General features: G+C 37.3%; 1 protein-coding gene across 5 annotated transcripts in view; it reads right to left on the bottom strand.

The window, feature by feature from the left end:
• The window catches only part of cacna1g (calcium channel, voltage-dependent, T type, alpha 1G subunit), a 296,673-nt gene that overhangs the window by 75,383 nt on the left and 199,092 nt on the right, over positions 1-22,198 (bottom strand). For 4 of the 5 annotated variants that reach the window (XM_067429513.1, XM_067429515.1, XM_067429514.1 and 1 more), the window contains 6 exons: positions 20,504-20,597; positions 19,105-19,286; positions 17,895-18,374; positions 17,601-17,701; positions 13,413-13,536; positions 946-1,014 (listed from right to left, as the gene is read on the bottom strand). In XM_067429513.1, the coding sequence (XP_067285614.1) occupies positions 946-1,014; positions 13,413-13,536; positions 17,601-17,701; positions 17,895-18,374; positions 19,105-19,286; positions 20,504-20,597 (1,050 nt within the window). Of the gene's footprint in view, positions 1-945; positions 1,015-13,412; positions 13,537-17,600; positions 17,702-17,894; positions 18,375-19,104; positions 19,287-20,503; positions 20,598-21,967; positions 22,043-22,198 lie in introns of all 5 variants that reach the window. The other variant, XM_067429516.1, reaches the window with a different exon arrangement.

Genomic DNA, 22,198 nt, shown 5'->3' with positions numbered 1-22,198 from the left:
CTGCTTCTGCCCTAATGCAATTATTAATGCTAATTATTTATAGTCCAGTGCGACTTATAGGCCTATATGTTATTTTCCTCTTCATGACGCATTTTTTGACCGATGCGACTTATACTCCGGAGCGACTTATAGCCTGAAAAATACAAAGCACTGCATTGCAATACTTGCATTTTGCCCCGTCACTCTCAATTATAAAGTGCTCCCACGCTGTGCTTTTCTTTGACCGCTTCATGTTAGAAAACTGGTCATGACTTCTTGTGGATATTACAAATGTCTGGGAGCGCTCTGGCGGTCTCTAGTGGTGCAAAAATATATTACAACTAAATTCAAAGCACGCCATTGACGCCATAATGCATAATGCATAATGTTTCACTCGGTTACGCAATTTTTAACGGTTAATCGGTTAACCATGTTTAACCCTTTTTTCCCCTACACAAAACTTTATGCATTTTTACATTTTCAAAAAAAATAATTTTGTATGATTTATAAGCTTGTGTCCTAATGGGGACTTCAATTAAGGTCCCCACAGTGACATGAATCAGTGTGCACTCAAGTAATAACCACTATTTTATGATGTGTTTGCATGTTTTTTTTAGAGATCATTCATGTAACTGAAAAAAAGAGTGAATCACAGCTTTGAAAACTCCTTTTGTGTTATATGGAATAAAAAAAAGTCATACAGGTTTACAACAACATGGCGAGTAAATGACAGAAGTCTCATTTTTGACTGAACTGTCTTTTAAAAGTATAGTGAAAGATCTAAAGCTTGTGACAGGATTTTTTTCACCAGACTCCATTAGCCTTGCGGATCCAAGCGAGATTTAAAAAAAAGCCAAAGGGAACTGATTTTTGCTTTTGTCTGGTATTCTGGCCCAGGCGGTGCGTTAGTTTACCCTCTGTCAGAAAAGACACCACACAGAGACAAATGCCAACCCCGTCACCTACCTTTATTGTCATTTCGGTCACAAAGATGGCAGTGAATATGTAGTTGGACAACGTCAGGAAGATGCGTTCCTGCGGAGAGAAGCAGACAAGCAGAGAAAGTGACGGGTGAGTCAGTGCTGGATCAGAGAAGATTTGTGTGTGTGTGTGGCATAACACATTAGAGGTGCCTCCTGTGAAGGCATCTATTGGACTAAGACTCTGCCCACGCTTTGAGTACTCCACGGGCATTAACATCACACACTCACACACACACACCGCATGCCATACATTTCATCTAGCATCCTCTCTGGATACTAGATAACACAGTGGGTAACAAATGGATAAGTAACAGCTGCATGACTGTAACTATCTCTGAAGTCCAAATAAGTAAATCAAATCTGAAAAATCATTATCAAAGACAAAAATGTTTTTTGAAAAGAGTTATAAAAATAAAATAAATTCTTAAAGGGGTTATATAATATAAATGTCATTTGCCAGGAGTAAAATGTACATATGTGATTTAAACAACCAGATACATTTACACGTGTCCGTTTTTTTCTGAAATGCGTTCAGACCACCTTCTGAATTGGTTTGTTTGAGTAATTAAATACGTCTCGAAAGTATCTAAGTTATATTAATTTTATTTTAGTTACATTTAATTTTATTTCAAGTGATGAACAAATTTTTTTTTTTTTTTTTTTTAGTTAACAATAATAACCCTGTATCAAAACATATGTCAACCTGCATTAAAAGTTTTTGAAATGAATTAAATCAAAACACACAGTGTGTAATCAAATTTCGATTTCGATTACATTTTGATTCGATGTTTGTTTTTTTCCTTTTACAATTAAACAAAACTCAGACGTGAGATCAGGTCCACAAACTGTTACACAGCACTATCATCCTGACACTGCAGACACAAAAACCTCCTGCTCCCCTCGCCCTCTGTCTGTGCCACACGGCCTTCCCAGCCCACGCAGCAGGTGCTGTCCTCTCCAGCTCTCTGCTCTGACCTGAGCCAGGACTGCTTGTTCCTCTTTCTATAACAGACAGTAACACTGTCAACAGACTGCATCCTCATGCTCTCGTATGACTCAATACAGAGACTCCTGTGTAAGGAATCTGACTCACCCGACCAGAAACACCAACGTCACAGGGGAATATACACCAGAAAGAGCCATGTGCTCATTAAGGGCGAAATAGTTCACTTAAACAGTGCAGTATATGTTTGTTCATCTCTGGTTTAACAACTCCTCTGAAAACATAAAATGTGTATGCATTGGGAAATGTCAATTTATGATAATTCAGGAGCAGTTATGGTAATTCCATGTATTTTTGAGTCACCAGTCGGACATAATTAAAAACAAATTCCAAATGGATATAAATAATGAACTGTTCAAAAGTTCAGGGTCAGTTCGATTTTTTTAAATGCAAGAATGCATTAAATTGATTTTTTTTAAAAAGTGACAGTAAATATATCTATAATGTTACATGATAAAACAATGTATCATGATTTCCAGAAAAATGTTAAGGAACACAAATGTTTTCACCATTGATAATGATGAGGAATACTGCACCAAATCAGCATATTAGAATAATTTCTTAAGGATCATGTGACACCATCACTGAAATAAAATATATCACAATTGACAGATGTAAAATTGTCAAATTTAAATTGTATGGAGCACCTTAAGGGACATGGTGGTGGAAATAAAACATGGGATGGGAGGAAAAATAATATTTCAATGCTTTCGCGTTCCCTCGCTAAACTTTTGCTATTGCTCACAAAGGACAACATTTCTCAGGGAAATGCAAAACATTTGCACGAGAATGGTAAACCACTGACATATAATTTTTCCTCCTACCTTATTTTTTTTTCTCCCATCACCAAGTTAGCAGCTCCATAAAAAAATCCAGCAATATTTCACAATATTACCATTTTACTGTATTTTTGTTAAAATAAATGCAACCTTGGTGGGCACTTCTTTCAAAAACATTTTTTAAAAAAATCATACTGACCCCAAAATGGTATTGTAGGTGTCAATATAAATCTAGAAAATATAATGACTCAAGCTGCAGAACAAGTTTGTGTAAAAAGGAGGAAATTATTTTTAAATACAGCAAGATCAGTCAGTTGCAGTGTTAACTGACTGGGTTATTGGTATATTTGGCTCAAAATGATCTAATCACGCATCCTAAATAGCTATGCACACAGTAAACAATGTAAAACAAAGCCAAACCCAATTAAAAATGAGCAAAATACAAATCAAACAGTCAGCAATTTAAAACTTTATCCGCCTTAGTGTGGGATGCACCAACAAGGATTAATCTTAAATCTAGATTAAATCAAGGTTTATCTAATAATTCTGTTGCACCAAACTTTAAACTTACATGTGATGAGGTTTAAATAAAATAAAGTGCACCTACAATTAATCTCTGCAGATGAATGAACAGAGATAGAAACAGTGGGTGTGTCGTCAGGTCGAAGAGAGGTGTTTATTAGTAACAAAAATTAAAAATAAAGCGGATTGAGTTGGCAGAGGCGTGGAGTTTATGCCTGCAGTCGAGTCCGGGATGCAGATCGGTCACTCATTTCAGTGCACCTCGGAGTCAGACAAAAAGAAGAAGAGAGGAGTATATTCTGGATTTAACTGCAGCGGGTATGATGAGGTGAGCGGCAGTGATCACGCACGCGCCTCGCGTTTCTGATGCCCGCTCCACTCAATCAAACGGCATGGGCGGCGCTGTCAAGAGCGGAGAGTCACTCCGCCAATCATGACAGTTGTTTTGTCATAAGTTACGATGCCACAATATACTCCATTAATTGATACTATATTTCCACACTTATGAAATCCGCACGCAGTGTTCTCATTGCCTGCTTGATCAGTGACTGTCTCTCTGCGTAGCACTTTATAAAGACAGCTGACATTTGACTGACATCAAGTTTATTTTCTCTATTGGCAAGAGCTTCTTATGTCAGAGAGAGAGAGAGAGTTTCTAGTGGTCAGTAAAGAAGGAAATTGAAAGTATTGTTGCTGTCAATGGCAAATCCATCATGGCGGCAAAAGACGAAGAGAACACATTAAAAAAAATACAATGCAGTTTACATTAGGGGTAACAGAAAAGATTAATATCCACTGTGTAGGCTATGCTACATGCTCTATCTCAGTCAGGCATGCATAGATTGTGAAAGTCTAATGGATAACAATGTGTGCTGCTTACACAAAGGTTATTAGTTTGGCCTCAGTTAGGAGCGACCCAGTTAACTGGAGGGTTGCTAAGATCCCACCATGGTTCCTTTGAGAGAAGCATCGATTTCTGAATTATAGCTTGACGTTAGTACTGCGATTCGTGATTGTTTTGGCTCTTGAATGGGAATCCCTATTCAAATCAGCCCTCGGCTTTGGCACAAGCCATTTTGTTTAAGTCAACAGTTTTTTTGAGGATTCATTCAACCTTTGCAAATAATCCTTGGTGTTTAAACAGTCATAAACAGGACATGGGTGCATAAGGAAGAAAAGCTGATTTGTAATTTAAACAAGTGGCGTGGAAGCAAAATAAGCAGTGGAGATCTACACGGCGGAGTGTTGAGAACATGCTCTCTCTGGATTATTTGTCCTTCTCCTACTGTGTCTGAGCAGCAGGGCCCAAGGGCCATCTTTCCCATGACCCCCCGCTAATGCATGTTTCAGTGGGTCATGGCACCACGTTCTAAAGCTCCTGTTCTCTCTGAGAAAGCCTCCTGCTGACATCATTGCTGCGGTTTGTATTGTTTCTGAAAACAGACTGACGTCTTTGCCATTCCATTCTGCTCTCAGGCTTGTTTTCATTCATTGGCGAGTGAACCGTGTGTGTTTGTGCGGGTCAGAATTCATGAATGAGGAAGAGCATGTCTAAGAAGCACAGTGTTTGGTCTGCGAAAGAGAAGGGTCAGACAACTCCTGTCCTTCACTCTTATTCTTTTAAAGGTTACTGAATGTTCGAGGTAGCACACATACAAAGGAGTAACATCCAGCTCGGCATAGAAAAACAGCATAACATTTTTTTTTTAAACGTACTATTCAGTTAATATGATTCTGACTCCTCTTCAGAGTGTGAAAATTAAAGTTAAAAAGAAAATATTTACTAAAATTATACAAACAATGACACATCTCTGGTTCCTAAAGTATGGAGCCCCTAAAGGGTCATGCTGGAAAAAATATGAGATTTGCCCTGTGTTCCAATTCGCATACTATCCATCCTAAATAGTATTCGAAAATAGAATTAGTATGTCCCAAATCGTAGTATGTTGAAAAGAGTATTCCAAAATTTACCAGATGGCTTACTATTTCCGGTCCGAAATTCGAAGTATGGATAGATGGGCACTCTAACGGCTAATATTGCCCACAACCCATTGTGAGTTGGACGAGGATTCGATTAGAACTACAAACGCGTATAAAAAGCGTTAAAAAACTACAAACATGACGGATGTGCGAGTCCGACGGTTAAGTAAAGAAGTTTAAATAAAGGGGTTTGAGTGACCAACTATCAATATTTAACTGACAAAATTATATTTATTCAGTGTTGTCCACATTATATTTCACCTGCAGCAGCATTGTGAACTTTTGTAATGACACGTTTGGCCATTAACCTTTAAATGCATTATTATATTTAAACTGCAAACACACGATGAGAGTCTCTGATCCACAAAGACCCACACATGGCAGATCAACGAGCGGCTACATTTCTCTCCGATACAGTAGGAGATGAAACTGAATGTGGAGGGTTTGAACTGTGACGAATCTGATGATGCCTTACAGAGCAGTTAAATGGTGACGGGATGCACGTAACTAAGCGACAGAGTCCGTTAAAGATGGCGAAGTAGTATGTCCCGAAGCTTGCATACTTTTCTGCTACACACTCAAAAGTATATACCTTTTCTTCACAAAAATAGTACAAACTTTTAGGACGTAGTATAAGTAGGCGAATTGGGACGCAGCAAATATATATTTTAAAATATTTGCATTCGCTCATAAAACTTTAGCTTTGTTCTCTCAAGAAAACATTTGCTTTCCCTTGCAAAAAATATTGCGTCCCCCCAAGAAACTTTCTTGGATATTAAACCCAAATATTTTGTGAGTGAATGTAAATTGTAATGCTTTTGAATTCTCTTAAGAAATTTAGCATTTTCCTCCCATCTCATATTTATTTCCCATCACCATGTCCCTTTGGGGGCTACATACTAAAGCCCTTTTGGGTTAAAAACAGCTTGAAACAATAAAAAAAAAAAAAAAAAAAAAAAATATATATATATATATATATATATATAATAATATATATATAATATATATATAATAATATATATATAATATATATATATATATATATATATATATATATTATATATATATATATATATATATATATATATATATATATATATATATATATATATATATATATATATATATATATATATATATATATAAAAATTTGAGGTCCAAAAATAAAATAAAAATTAATAAACATATGACCTAAAATAATATACATAGGGTAAAATTTCACAATGAATTTTAACAACATGAGTTAACATAAATGAATTAAAAATACCTCTAAATAATTTCTTAATCTTAGTTAATGTTAATTTTGATTACTAATACTTTTTTTAAGTGTATGTATATGTTAATGCTATTTAATGATTTCATGAACAGGAACTAAAAAAAGAAAAGTTTTTATTAATTTTCGTATTTTATCATTTGTATTAACTAACAAGGCCAGATTCATAAACACGGTAAAAATGCCTTGCTAATTGTTACTTTTTTTATGCATGAACTAATGTGACCTTATTGTAAAGTGTGTGTATATAATTATATGAAATAATAATAAGATGTGCATTTAAAAAAAAAACTCAAAAATATTTTATCAGCTGAACACTGCTGTTGTGTAAAGCATAGCACAAAACTTCTTTTTTTTGCGTCTGTCCAATTTACTTGGTCAAACTGGTACACCAAATGATTAAAATGATTCATTATTGAATTGTGTGAATCAAAAGCAATTAGTAAAGAGTAATTGAACAGATCTACTTCCACATTTAAATGCATTTTCAGTGTGTACGTGACCAGAGATAGAAAGAGAGAGAGAGAGTGTAATCAAAAACTCCCCTTGGTATTTTCATCATTCGTTTCCCATTACTTTGGGTACTGAAAAGACATGCTCATGCCTTGTCTTTAGAGGGGGACTCAGGTGGGGAGTCTGATGGCATTTGTTCATACCCAAATGAAAAAATGTCTCCATATGAAATATTGATGACACACATCTGAGCTCAGTGAGGTACCTGTTACTATAGATCAAGTCTGTCATGGAGATGAGATGGTTTGCATAAGCTCAATGCTGTGTTCTATTACAGCAAAAGTTACACAATTCTGTAGAGACAGTTGGAGCCAACTGACTTTACCTGGTCCAGAGATTCTACAAACACTCATAAATGTCATATCACACTGTGGATTCATATTGAAATGTGCACATTAACTAGCAAACATGTTACAGGTCATTACCAGAAAACATTTAGAAATTTTACTTTCATTCATAAATGACACGATATGTAGAAACATCATGTATTGTTATTTATTTTGTACTTTTGTTATGTTAAATTTCAGTTTATTTGTGGTCAATAATAATTTAGGTAAAGTAAGTCAATTTTACTCATTTTGTTTTTCGTTAACAGTCTTTCTGTGTACAAAGCCTCTTTTTAAGATTTACGAATTTCAATTGCATAGTTATTGCATATAAATTATTATTTATAAGCTAATTGCATATAAATTATTATTTATAAGCTAAAGCGTAATAAAACATTTTTGTATGAGTAAGGAAATGGACCGTTTTATTAATCAATTTTAAACATTTACAAAAAAAATAAATGTATGATTATAAATCACAAACTAAATGGTCCACTCCCTTGTTCCACTATGATTTGTTAAAAGACTATATTTTATATATTATATTTATTAGCTGTGGGTTAACATTTTTTTTGTGTGTGTGTATTTTTAAGCCAATGTGCAAATGTATCATTTGAGATTTTAAATAGGAAAAAAATCACAAAAAAAAATCAAAAATTTGCCATCTGCCCCAAATATCAACATTCATATGCAGGGAAGGAAAAAAAGGGAAGGAAAAAAAGAGTTTTTCCTCTTCTGTGAAGTGCTGACATGATGTCTTTTGGGGGAAGTAAACAAATATCATAGAGGCTCAGAGGCACGCATGGTAAAAACTGGATTACATGGATTAAACCGCCGGAAAATAACACGACGGAAAACAACCTTTCCATGCTACATAATGTGTCTCAGAAAATCATTACACGTGAAAGGGTTTAAGGTCCTATATTTCCATTATGGACATAATCCCTTCACCAGTCTGGAGGGGAAAAGGTTTTATTTATTAGTTCCCCTCCCCCTGTTTTGTTCCAAATCAAGAAAATGTGTAAATAACTGCAGATAACAAAATATAAACTATAAATAAATTTTTTTAAAAAACTCTCTCACTAATGTCTGACAGACATTTGAATCTGTGAGGGAGTCAGTGTACTTGGATTAACAGGAATATATTAACTGGAGTCTGACAGAATATGAGTTTGTCTGCACTACTGCTCTCTGCCATGTGGAGCGCCGTTGGTCTCTGCCTCAGCACTGACTAGACCTACCGTCACTGGATAAAACAATAATAATACTAACACATGCATCCCTATATGCTCAACATGCAATGAGCCCGATGCACTTATAATACTAACATAGCTAGTTTATGCAGAATAATAATCCTAACATATGCATCCCTATATGCTCAACATGCAATGAACCTGATGCACCCCTGCAATGAACATGCAATGAGCCGGATGCAGCTATAACTCTAATTCTGCATAAACTAGCTCACAAATCACAACAGAATGAGCACTAGAGTGACCCTGGATGTAAATTTGATATTTATATAATTAATTTATTATGGTTAGAAGAGTTATTGACTAGGGTTAACAGACTTTACAGTGAATTAATAAAGTTGAATATTTACTCTTTTGGTACAAGAGTGAGAGAAAAGTCTTGTTGGGCAGCATTTTTTGAAAATTCATTCCTTGAAATGTCAAAAATCTGCTAGCTGCAAAAATGATGGACATCTGCTGTCTCTTTTCAAGGAGGTTTGCAGCACTGCTGTTCTGCCAAGACATAAAACCCTTGAAAACAAATAGCCGTTTCCACACCCCCATCCCCAAATAATTTTATTCACATAGGCCTACAGTTTACTAATGCCACAATATGATCTAGGTAAGAGAGATAAAACACACTTTCCTTGCCTTCTTTTCTCATGTTCTTCTGTTTTACTCTAGGTATCCTAAGGGGAAATGTAACTGATGACTGTAGCAAACATACAAAACCGATGATGAGATGTAGCAAAGCATTTAAGCCAAGCTGACTGTTTCTTTCAGGTCTGTAAGAAAGCAACATACTGAGCGCTTGGTCTGAAGTGCATGATGCAGGTGCACTTAGGGCATGTCTAAATCCTCATTTGCTAGTTTAACGACGGAAAAAAACGGTTGGCGCGCAAGGTGCATGGTCCAAAAGAGTTGTGTCTACTCCTTTTGGTGTGTTTTAGGCGTAACGTGGTATAAACAATTCTTAGTTTCATCTCCTATTCCCTTTGAAAGACAGTTGCGTTTGCACCATGGCGGAATCACTATTTGCATGGCGGAATTTGCGAGCGCAGAAAGACTGAACACTCCTCCAGATAGGAATCCTTTTTTTATATATTTAAAAATGTTTGTGTGTGTCTGCGCATCCCTGTGTGTGTATAAAGCAGAATGTATGTATGTATATAGGAGCTAACAAGCCCTTTAAATAACACAAAAAATACAGAACTATTGACTTAAAGTTTGTTGGTCAATTGCCTCAAAAAAGCAATGCCCCTGAGGTGTGTTTAGTATGTTGAGCACATTTGCTATTTAAACAACGTGAGAATGATAACAGCATTGGGCTGAAACTAGTGCCTGGTGTCACATTCTGCTGGGTGTATGATAGGATCATTCTTTCTTTTCCGTTTTACTATGCTAAAAACCATCCAAATCCCAAATCGTCTATAATCCATTTTTTATTCTCGGGTTGTAGCAGAAAATCCAGCTTTCCCCATACCACCCCATATAGGACATGCTCGTTTTAGAATCAGGAACTTAAAGATATTGCAAAATATTTGGTCCAATGCCCTAACACCGAGTGTCAGTTAGCATTTATACATTCATCACAAAGGTAAAGTTATTCAGCAGATCTTTGCTTCATGGGCAGTCAACAAAAAACTTATATTATATATTAATTATATATTCAAAACATTGGCAACTCTATCTAACATTAAACAGCAAAGCAAACATAAAACAAATCAGAAGAAAATGGGAAAGGATATTTGGTTTGATGATGAATGTGCAGGTCTCAGAAAAGAACTCCGGATACTTTCTAACCAAAAGCACAGCGACCCATCCAGCCAGACATTACGCCTTTCTTATTCAGATTGTCTGAAGAATTACAAAAGACTACTGTGGACCAAAAGAGAAAACACCAAAATTGATGAAATTGATAAAGCAGTAGATCAAAACACTTTCTGGAACCTATATAAAAAACTCGATCAACCCAAATTAGAGACATCACTCCAGAATGGCATAATCTGGAAATCTTACTTTGAAAACCTTTATCAAACCATTCAACCGGCTGATCTTAACCAGCCTCAGATTCAAATCAAGAAAAAACTAGAAGACTTGGAGACAACAATTAAAAAGTATCAAAATCCATTAGATAAATGTATAACAATATCTGAAATATAAGAACATATTACAAATCTCAAATTAAAGAAAGCATGTGGACAAGACAACATTACAAATGAAATGCTTAAACTCAGCAGTCCCAGCATGACTAAAGCTCTAGCCAAATTATTCAATCTGGTTTTATGGTCCGGACTGAGATCTGGTCTGAAGGACTGATAACCCCTATATTTAAAAAAGGTGACCGATTCGACCCCAATAATTACCGTGGTATGTGTGTGGGCAGTGCTTTAGGGAAACTGTTCTGCAGTCTCATAAATAGCCGCATTGTCTCGCACATCACCACACACAACATTTTAAATAAATTTACAAATTGGCTTTTTACTGAAACACCGCACATCTAACCACATCTATTCTCTTCACACTCTTATCAACAAAAACATCAAGGACAAACAAAGGAAATTATTTGCATGTTTTGTAGACTTTAAAAAAGCTTTCCACTCAATTTGGCATGATGGGTTAATGTACAAACTTCTAAAAATTGGCATCGGTGGAAAAACATTTGATATTGTACAATCCCTTGTAGTGTACACCAATAGTAAATGTGCGGTGAAAATCAATCACCACAGAACCGCGTTTTTCCGGCAGGGCCATGGAGTGAGGCAGGTATGCAGTCTGAGTCCGACTCTATTCAACATCTACATGAATGATCTGGCACTGTCCCCGGCCTCACTGTACACGGCCACACAGAGGTCAAATGTCTGCTGTACGCGGACGACCTGGTCTTGCTGTCCCGCACACCTGAGGGCCTTCAGCAGAGCCTGGCCCTGCTGGAACAGTACTGTCACGAGTGGGCCATGACAGTTAATCTGGACAAAACCAGAGTCATGGTGTTCCAGAAGAAGGCCAGATCTCAGGCACACAAACACCCGTTCACGTATAAAGGCCAGGTCCTACAACACAGCACGAGCTACAGCTATCTGGGCATCGACATCAGCGCTTCGGGAGGCTTCGGTCTGGCTGTGAAAACACTGAGAGAAAAGGCTCGGAGGGCTTTCTATGCTGTAAAGTCACGATGCAGTCACTTAAAAATACCTATAAAAACTTGGATAAAATTATATAAATAACTCAATAATAAAACCAATTCTTTTATATGGATGTGAAATTTGGGGATCAGTATTGAATAAAAATTGGGATAAAACTTCAGTAGAAAAACCACAATAGGAAATTGCCAAAAACATTTTAGGGGTTCACAGAAACACGTCCAACGCCGCCTGCAGGGCTGAATTAGGCCTGTACCCGCTGAACATCGAGATCCAGAAGAGATGTGTTCAGTTCTGGCATCACCTGCATCAGTCTGATCCAGAGTCAGTCCGATATAAAGCCTTCCTCGCCAATGAAACCTCAGCAGAGTCTCATCCTCTAAACACACTCGCTCTTCAACTAGTCCATCAAACTCAACCCCCGACTGACCACAGCTACAACCCCAGAAATATTATTTTAAAAAAATCGACAAAAATCTAAAAGACACCCATGATTAATCACAAAAAAACACATTTTGACCTAAAAAATGAACTCCAATGCTATTTGACCCTAAATAGAAACACTAAATTGGCCAATTATCTAGTAATTAAACAATTTAAAGAAAGACAAATCCTATCCAAATACAGATTGAGTGACCATGACCTAGAAATAGAGAGAGGAAGACATAGACAAACATGGACAGAGAGAGAGCAGAGGATCTGTAGACTCTGTGATCTACAGCAAATAGAGGATGAGAAACACTTTCTGCTAATCTGTACTAAATATCAGCATGTGAGAGAAACATTTCTGCCCAGATTTGAAACACTGATTCCATCATTCACTGAACTGAGTGATACTGAGAATATGCCCTTCATCCTTGGAGTAGATGTGAGCACAGCCGCACTCGCTGCACAATATGTGTTAGCCATTCACAATGTTAGAAACAGTTAATGCTCTAGAGCTTCAGCTACTCATCTATTGAGATGGACTTGATTGACTTATTTACTGTGCTACATGTGACATGATCTATACATATAATATATGTTTGTTTGTTTTTATTATTTATATATAATATGTTAATGCTTTGGCAACATTGTGATACACAGTCATGCTAATAAAGCTAATTTGAAATTGAGAGAGAGAGAGAGAGAGAGAGAGAAAGAGAGAGAAAGAGAGAGAGATCCATTTCATGCTTTTAATACACAGCTACTTTTGCACGTATGCCGACAGAGAAAAACAGCTGACGTATGTTTTTACTCTCTATAGAATAAACCACATCAACCAAACATGATATGAGATGCTACAGAAAGAAATAACATTTTAAAATATACTTTTATGGGTATCCAGTTGGTCTTAGATATTTAAATCAGCCCACTGATATTCTGGGATGCTTATCCCATAAAATAAATAAATAAATCAACATTCCCTAGGACAAGAGGGAGCATGGGATCAAGCCTTGCAACATTTATTTGAAGTGTCACATGACAATGTTTTTTTTTTGAGTATAATTAAAATAATTTAAAATCCTCCTTCTGTAAAAACGGTATAAAAACGTATAAAATAAACTATAAAAAGTAAGTTCAGTTTGAATTAAAATAAGCATTCAACACTCATCCCAATGACCTGAACACGTATGTCTTCAGAAAATGTTGTTTTGTATGGTTGCGTGTTTGTATGTGTATGAAGTTACATAACTCACAGCGCTGGAGGGGTCGATTCTGGGCCGCTCCATGGCGATAGTGATGCAGTTGAGAAAGATGATGATAAGAACCACATGGTCAAACATCTTGTGACTGATGATTTTATTGCATGTCACACGAAACCTGCAAGACATAATCACACCAGATATGCAAACAGGCAAAATAATGCTGATCAAAAAATTAATTCATAAAAATAGTGATTTCGCCAAAAGATTAGTCACAAAGATCAACAAGTTGCTTAGTGAGGCTACAATAGGAGAGTTTTCATAAAGTTTTCACTCATCCTCCTGTTGTACTAAAGTGGGTCCAATAATGTGGCAGTCCAATCATTTAATGTATTCCATTAGAGACGTTAACAATCATTATTAACATTAATTTGGGTTAATTGATCTTGGAATGGAAATACACATCCCTGATTCCCTCCCACCCCTTTTCACCGCAATTTATCTTCTGTTAGAAACAGTGACAAACTGAAGCTTAAGATGTGTGTGAATTACAGCTCGCCAGCATGACTCCTTTTTATGAATAAATAGTGCTCAGTTCTCTTTAATGTCTCAAGATGTGGCCTGATGTTAAAGAATTCATGCTAAGAACAGCACTGTGTGGAAACAGACGGCAAATTCTGCGCTGTTGTCATGCCAACCTGCCTCTCACATCCCAGATCTCTCATGCTGGGGAGTGTGGTCATGCTGGGGTGAAATGGGGAGATAAGTGTAATGCTGTGTCTGAAATCTTAGGCAGCTGCAATGCTACCTGCGTTTTCATTACCCTTTAAATTGCGCAAATTGAAATTGCGAATGAAAACATGAATTTCACAAAAACTGCCATTAATCCCCCCCCCCCCCAAAAAAAAGTTTTCCATTTGGCATATGTAAAAGTCACATGATCACTGAATTCCTCTGCAAAATTGCAGACTATTACCTCCTAGAAACACCTTATATGTGGCCACTCCCAAGTATAAGGGTCTTTTCTTGCCATTACAGCTTGGATAACACGCCAATGCCTATGGCCACCATTTTTCGAAAAAAAATAAATAAAGTTTTAAGTAGTCACATTATCTGTAAATGGAAACCAGACTAATAGCTAAGTTTCCATCCAAAGTAGTGAATTTAACTCATGCACAAAGTGGGAATATCGCATAAAACTTTCGCGAATAAAGCAGTGTTTCCATCCAGTGAGCTGAAGAGAACAAAATCATCACTTCCTGACAAACAGCTGCTAAAATATAAGAAAAATGGAAGTCGCTGCAGTAGGAGAAGCCACTGTATTAATAATTTTGTATATAATAAATTACAAAACACAATAAAGTCATCTTGCTTTCGGATGCGGATGCCTGTTGTTTGGGAACACAGTTGTTTAAGACAGTTCTGGAAGGTTACACTCTTAGAAGAAAAGGTTCTATCGGCTCTACGTATTTGGAACCCTTAAAAGTTTATATATAGAAGTATAGTTGAGTATACTCCAATGACCCTTTTATACTAAAAGGGTTCTATAACGACAAGAAAGAACCATTTTGGCACTTAAAAAGGGTTCTATATAGCCTGACAAGCCAGACCCACATCAAGATGTTTGGTCTGGAAACTCACCATAGACAGGGCTCAATCCGAGGGGCGGGATAAACGGTTGTCTTTCAAACTCCCTCTGCACGCGATAGGATTGCGCTACACCAACCGGAGCAACGACGGTGAAGGGGAGCTCGCTGACTGATTAAACATTCACAGTATCCGGTCGGCAAAACTCAGAACACATCTTCCCTTTTTAAGAATGACTTCAGTGCCGCTCTTTGTTCTTTTCTCAGAGGAAAGCTGAACTCCAGAGTCTTCCGGAGGCGCGGGCAGAGCTGATTCGAAAGGCCGCCGCCGTTCGCCAGTTTCTGTGTTACTAGAAGCAAGCAAACGCAACTCGGCCGTCGTCATTATGGCCCCGCCCGCTGACACTATACACGATGTGATTGGGCCGTCCAGATTCTGAGGAATACAGCTCAGATAGGAATTGAGAGTTGCTAGACCACACTTGCGGGCAAATTAAATTTGCTGCCGCTAGGGTGCGTCTAGATTTCTAGGCTAGGTTCTATATAGAACACTGCAAAAAAAAAAGGATCTTAATTATGAGTTATTTTCCCCCAAAATAAGACAATTACTTTTGCTTGTCGAGTAAATACTTCTTGTTTTAAGAATGTTTAGATGTTTGGACTAGAAACAAGACAAAAATACTAAGTAAGAAAAGCATTTTTTGCAATGAACCTTTTAGGGGTTCCAACTACGTAGCCCCGATAGAACCTTTTAAGGTTCTATGTAGAACCTTTTCTTCTAAGAGTGTATTATACCCAACCACTTTGATGACAGACTTTGCTCGGGCATTTCAGATGCAACCAGATATGTCCTCGGGTCGGTCCAGTTATGATATCCCATCGCAAATCGTTTTTTTGATGCACACCAAGGAATTTATTTGGTACATTTGTTTTCATTGTAGTTTATGCGCATGTTTTTTCAATTGAGATACGTTTTTTTAATGCAGATTTTTTTTTTTTTTAATGCGCATCTTGCCGTTTCCAAAATGCACAAAAAATAGATAGATGGAAACAGGTCCTTCAGGTTCTTCTTAAGACAATTTCACACGAGTATCTTAGTTGAAAGTTGAAATACATAAAACATTGCAATTACAGAACAAAACACTTAATGCACGTCTTACATATTAAACCTCTTTGATTATCAATGTAACATCGTACATCTAAGAAGACTGAAGTGTGGCAAGCTGACAATCTCTTTGTTTGTTTTACGTCAGAAGAAAGAATCAAGTACACATAATCGCAGACCTGCTTGCGACACACACAGATGGACATGCTAAAATCTCAAGCCTTTTTGCTTTGGTTTTGGTGACACCAATGTATGCCAATCTGCATGTCATAGTGTAAAGTGGTGATAGTTTGCATCATCCAGGGCTCGCACAGGAAGGAGGAGGAGGAGGATGATCTGAGGTTGTTTGATGTTTAATTAGTAAACCGCTGACAGAGTGTAACATGCAATGCTGAGTTCTTCTTTCCTCTCCTCTCTCTCTAATAAGGGAAGCCTCCATGGAGCTTAATGTGAGCAGACATGCATTTCAAAAAATGGAGAGCACTGGAAAGAGATGAGAAGGGGAATACCAAGAAGATGCCTAAGGGAGATGCTAACAAAACATAGGATATTTCTCAACCCTTGAGCATCTTAATGAGGGCATTTATTGGGGTAACCTAAACTCTTGTACTGAACGTGAGCCATGGTACTATAATAAACATGATTCAGCTTTTGAAATAACCAGCATATGCTGGATGCTTGAGAGTTTTTGTCCTCTCAAGACTTCTTAAAGGGTTAGTTTACCCAAAAATGAAATTTATGTCATCAGCGTATTGATTCAGATTGCCAATGTCACATGATTTCAGCAGTTTGACACGCGATCCAAATTATTTAATTATTTATATTTCTCTCTGTTAGAAATATTTCTCTCAGTTTATTTCGACTCTGTTTGAGGGTGTCTGTGAGTCTACACGCTGATATGAGCAACTATCCAATCATATATGCACTAAAGTTAGGGGGTGTAAAACCACGCTTGAAATGCTGGTTATACTCACGGAACACTAGTTATTTACAATCACGAAAGTTCATTATTTGCATGCGTTTTAAAGCCTTGTTGGTAAAAACATTTCGTTCGCATCCTTGCGCACAGTTCTAACATGCGCTGAGCCCACGCACTAAAAGCCTGTCAAACACTTGTGATTACTGGACTAAGTAGTCTTACTGCGGTAATACTGTCAAATACACACAAGGTTAACAAACACAGTCGGTTATGTCTAAAGTGAAAGTAAAATCGCGTGTGTCTGTATATGAGATGAGCACGAGCAGCACAGCCAATGAACATGCAGCCGCTTGCCCTTAAAGGAACAGTTCACCTCTGAAATGATGTTGATAAAACAACAAAAGACAGAAAATAACTCTTGAATATGCTCTTGAATAAAAAATAAAAAATAAACTTTAATACAGTAACTTTTAATCAATGTATATTGTATATTGAAGACCATGTAGTAATTTATTTAGGCACTCCTTAACGTAGAATGGAATCCCCAGGACAGTATTCCCTTCCTGAAAATGTCGTAGATGGTCTTTTCAGCAGGTAAGACTACGAGAGATAAGAAGGCATCAGATACTCACCGTGATTGTGGGGGGAACAGGTAAAGTGACCAGGTAACCCTCTGCCGACAGCATTCAGGCTGCTTGTGCTCCAGCCAGCGGAAGAGACGATCCTTGCGACTCTGAAAGATGGATGACCAAGTGAGATTATATGACCAGTAAGTTTGTTTCGTTAGCAAGAGAAGATATAGAAGTACTTTTTCTTGTAATCTTATAGCAGCCAATTGAATAGAAGAGAATTGGTAGACATTTGTGATAGATCTACTGCAAGGAACAGAAAAATAGCTCTAATAAATCAAGTGTAGATTTTCTCACCAGGTTTCCTTCATCGTCTGCATTGTCATCCTCGCTGTGGTGTTCATCTAGAGAAAGTTGTGTGGTGGCTGTAGATGGAGAACTCTTGCCGTTGCTGAGGAAGTTTGGTGGCCGGGCGCTGTGTATGCTGGCGGAACGATGCACGTATGGCACCTGCAGGGTGTCTGGAGGCAGATCAAACGAGCTACGTGTCTCCAGGGATTCCATGCGCCTGTGCCGAGGCCTCTGGCCCAGGGAGTCCGTCCTGGCGAGGGAGGCATCATCACCCTCGGACATTCCCCCACCGCCTCCACTCTCTCCCGCATCTCCCTCATCTGAGCTGGACTGGCCATCGCCGGACAGCAAGGAGCGTCGTTCGCCAGACTGCCGTTTTTGCCTGTTGAGACTGGGGGCTCGGCCCAAGCTATTCCAGCTGGAGCGCCTGCTGTTCCAGCTACTGGCTGAACTCCAGGGGGCATTAGGGGAGCTCCGTGCACTCGACTGAAGAAACATGGGGAAAGGAACATGCAAATCTCAAGTTAGATCTCAGAGTGTTTCTAAAAATGCATTTATTTACATTATTATAAAGTCTATAATTATATTATATTATATTATATTATATTATATTATATTATATTATATTATATTATATTATATTATATTATATTATATATTATATTATATTATATTATATTGCATTATATTATATTATATTGCATTATATTATATTATATTGCATTATATTATATTATATTATATTATATTATATATTATATTATATTATATTATATTATATTATATTATATTATTATATTATATTATATTATATTATATTATATTATATTATATTATATTATATTATATTATATTATATTATATTATATTATATTATATTATATTATATTGCATTTAATTAGCTTTTATAAGCGTGCCTTAGGAAAAAAAAAACATTACTGGTGTGCATCTTGAGATAAATTTTAAGATATGTCATTGCAAGTTTCTTTCAGTTAAAACCTCTCAAACCAGCATTTTCGTCTGGGACTATAGGCTTAAGCCTTGTCTGTGGGGTAAGTGACCCAATAAGACTTAATTTAGTGTAACAAAACTGATGTGCATTATTGTAATATATTCTACTTTTATGCATTTTTTTGGTGAATGAGACCCCTAATTATTCTTAAATTTAGTGCAATGTCAGAAAAATAGCTCTATCATAACAGAGAACAGTACTGACCGGAGATTTATCGTGGCCATTGGGATCCATGGAGACATTGCTGCCTCTGCGGGACTCATAGCCCAGTGCAGGGTCTCCTCCTCCTGATATCTTAGGGATGGGCATTGGTGTTGCAGCTGTGTGAGTGATGAGGGGAGGGGTCAGGCTGGTCTTCAAGTCCACATGGCCATTGATGGGCACAACTGTGGAAGGGACAGGGATAGTATGCTCAACATCACTGACACCACAAAACATGACAGACAGCTGAAAAATGCATTAGGAACCATTTCAAGCACGAATTTTTCAAACAAGCTTTAATCTTCAAAAAGGACCATGCATTATGTCAAAAATACAGAAATATAAAGTATAAACCCGCTGTTAGAAAGGTAAAAGAGTATCTGGGATAGCACAGAAGCTAGCTTGTGGATTTTAAAATACAGGAGTGCACAATAATCACATTCAGTATAAAAAAAATGTCTTGTGTCCTGCAAAAAAATTAAATAAATACAGTACATGTCAGTATACTGTATGGCTACATGTTTTAGACAAGCTAATTTCACAATATCAGGACTGAACAGTGAGGATGTCTTCTGAAACAAACTTGAGCTCATAAATATATAAACTCATATAAAACCATGGAACTTGCTGAAAAAGGCAAAAATGTTGTCGAGAAGCAATCAACCATTCTTTAGTGATGGGGCCAGTAAATTTGTTGACAGTGCAAGAAACACTGTTCAGCAGGAAAAAAAACGGAGTGTCTATTCACACCAAGTGCAAATTGTATGCCTTGTTGGCAAGTGCTATTCAGACTAGACCCACCAAACAATGCCTGGTTTGGCAAAACAAGACAAAAAAACACATTAAAACACATGTTAATGTCTTCAGTGGTGCAATCAGTAAAGCGTAAGGCTTAAGGAACTTGGTTTTGATGCGATCGACCTGGGTTCGAATCCGCCTTTTGCAGAGTTCACTTTTTTCCCATTACATATCACATTGGAAAGGCATTTACTTTAAATAAAAATTAAGAAAATGTTCTAGAAGTGCAAATACAGAGCCTAACGAAATGTTTAATAATAATAAAAGCATTTCTTAAGTTAGGGATAGGAGTAGGTATAGGGAGGGTTTTTATTGTCCCATTAAGGCAGAAACCATTTAATAAGTTTAATAAATATAATCATTTACACTCTATATTATTACTGCATCCTTTTAATGTACAACACTGGGGTAGCATTTTTGTTATTTCCACAGTGTAAATAGCAATTATTGCTAAGAAAATATGCTATTTTCACTTAGTGTAAATATAATCTAGTTGCTACTAACACTTGGTGCCTTTAAATAGCCTTTGCTAAAAAAATTTTTTTTTTTTTGAGCCCTGAATATGCCATGTGCTTCCATGTAAACTTTGCTCTGTGGGTCTCACCGGTTAATGCCGATAGATCCTTCTTTTGTCCCGAAACATCCTCCAAGCTCCGTGCATAGAAATCTGCTTCAGAGTCAGACTTTGAGGCATCACCCTTTATCAAATGTGGAAGATAAACAAACATTAGTTAGAAGGTCTTAGAATCGCTGGAGCTTAGGGAAGTATATTTCAGGGTGAGGAACAGGCAGGTGGGTGAGGGTGTGGTCTCCCCACCCCAGCAGCCCTTTAAAAAAGGCCAGAGGGTGACTGGTATCTAAGGGAGAGACATCCTAGTTGGGGTAATCCACAAAAACGTTGTGCCGGCATGCATTTGACAGCACCAGGTTGCACTACCACTCTGAAACCACAAGTGTTGTGTGCTAAATATTAGTTGAATGTATCTTACTGTATATTGTTAAGTAGATGATCTTATGGTCAGACCACCTGCTATATTAGGCTAAGACATCCACATGCGGATGAAAATGTGTGGGATTTTTTCTCGGCTTACTGGAGGAGCAGCACCAGTAGAGGAGGCACGTCCAATGATCAGGCAGGAGAAATAAACATGGCTATTTTTATCAGAGAGCTCATCACATTGTTTGGCCTGTGTCCTCGTCTTGGGCTGGTCTTAAAATGCTTTAATGCCGAGAGTGTTTCAGTGTGGTCTAGCACAGAACTTCAACCCTGGGTGGTTTGTCAAAACAGAGACCACTGTTTAAGCACATGGATCACTCTTTCAGTTTGACCATTGAGGTGTCTCTTTGTGGACGATAATGGAATTTAAATACAATACGATAAATATGACAAAAGATGAAAACTTTCCCTCCCTCATCGTGTGGTAACCTGATGTGACAACGGCAATAGCAAACTCAATTTGCACTTCAGCATATGTTTACCATATTCACAGTACTCAATGAAGCTAATGGTCAAAGACAAAGAGGAGACACAGTGGAGACTATTCTGACAAACCTTGCACCTACAAACAATGTATCCCATTGGCTTCACATATTAGCATCAAGCTGAATCAAAGCGTTGTGTATTTTGATCTCTGGAAAAGAAATGCATTAGTAATGAGTGTGTAAATGGGTAAGAAACAAAAACAAAGCAAATTTGAGTTGCATTGAAACCAGTGGGATCATTGCAACACTAAACACATCACAGCAATTAATTCACATCATAACTACAATGAAAAACAGTAAATAGGACTTGTCAATAGGAAATAACACAATATCTACGTTACTAAGGCAACGAAAAACAAACTTGAAATAGTTATGACACTGGAGTTAAGCTCTGTAAGTCGAGACATGAGAGGGACTCCTTGCCCCTTCTCAACAACGGTGAAACAATAAAACAAAACACAGCTGTGATAGGTTGAACTAGCAGAGAGGCACTACGAAGCATCTTCATGAACAGACGACCACCTTCAGTTGGGCCCAACGGATGCAGTTAGCGGTTAGCTTAGCATCAGCCCCCACTGGTACTTACTGCATGCTCAGAATTGAACACTGGGGATGATGTGTCTGGATTGGACTTCACTATCCAAACTCCGCCTTGGCCTTTCTAAGCAAAGAGACGTGGCAGAAACATAAAACACCTACAGGATTAGCTAAATAAGCTATCTGACTTTGACATAAACCCTGGTCAAAACTATTAGCTATTATTCTATGTAAAATCAGATAAAACTAAGGTTTATTAAAACAATAGTTCACCCTCATA

Source organism: Pseudorasbora parva, chromosome 21 (assembly GCF_024679245.1).
Source record: "Pseudorasbora parva isolate DD20220531a chromosome 21, ASM2467924v1, whole genome shotgun sequence".
Classification (NCBI taxonomy): Eukaryota; Metazoa; Chordata; class Actinopteri; order Cypriniformes; family Gobionidae; genus Pseudorasbora; species Pseudorasbora parva.
Note: the sequence above shows the minus strand (reverse complement) of the source record. Positions and strands in the feature narration are given on the sequence as shown.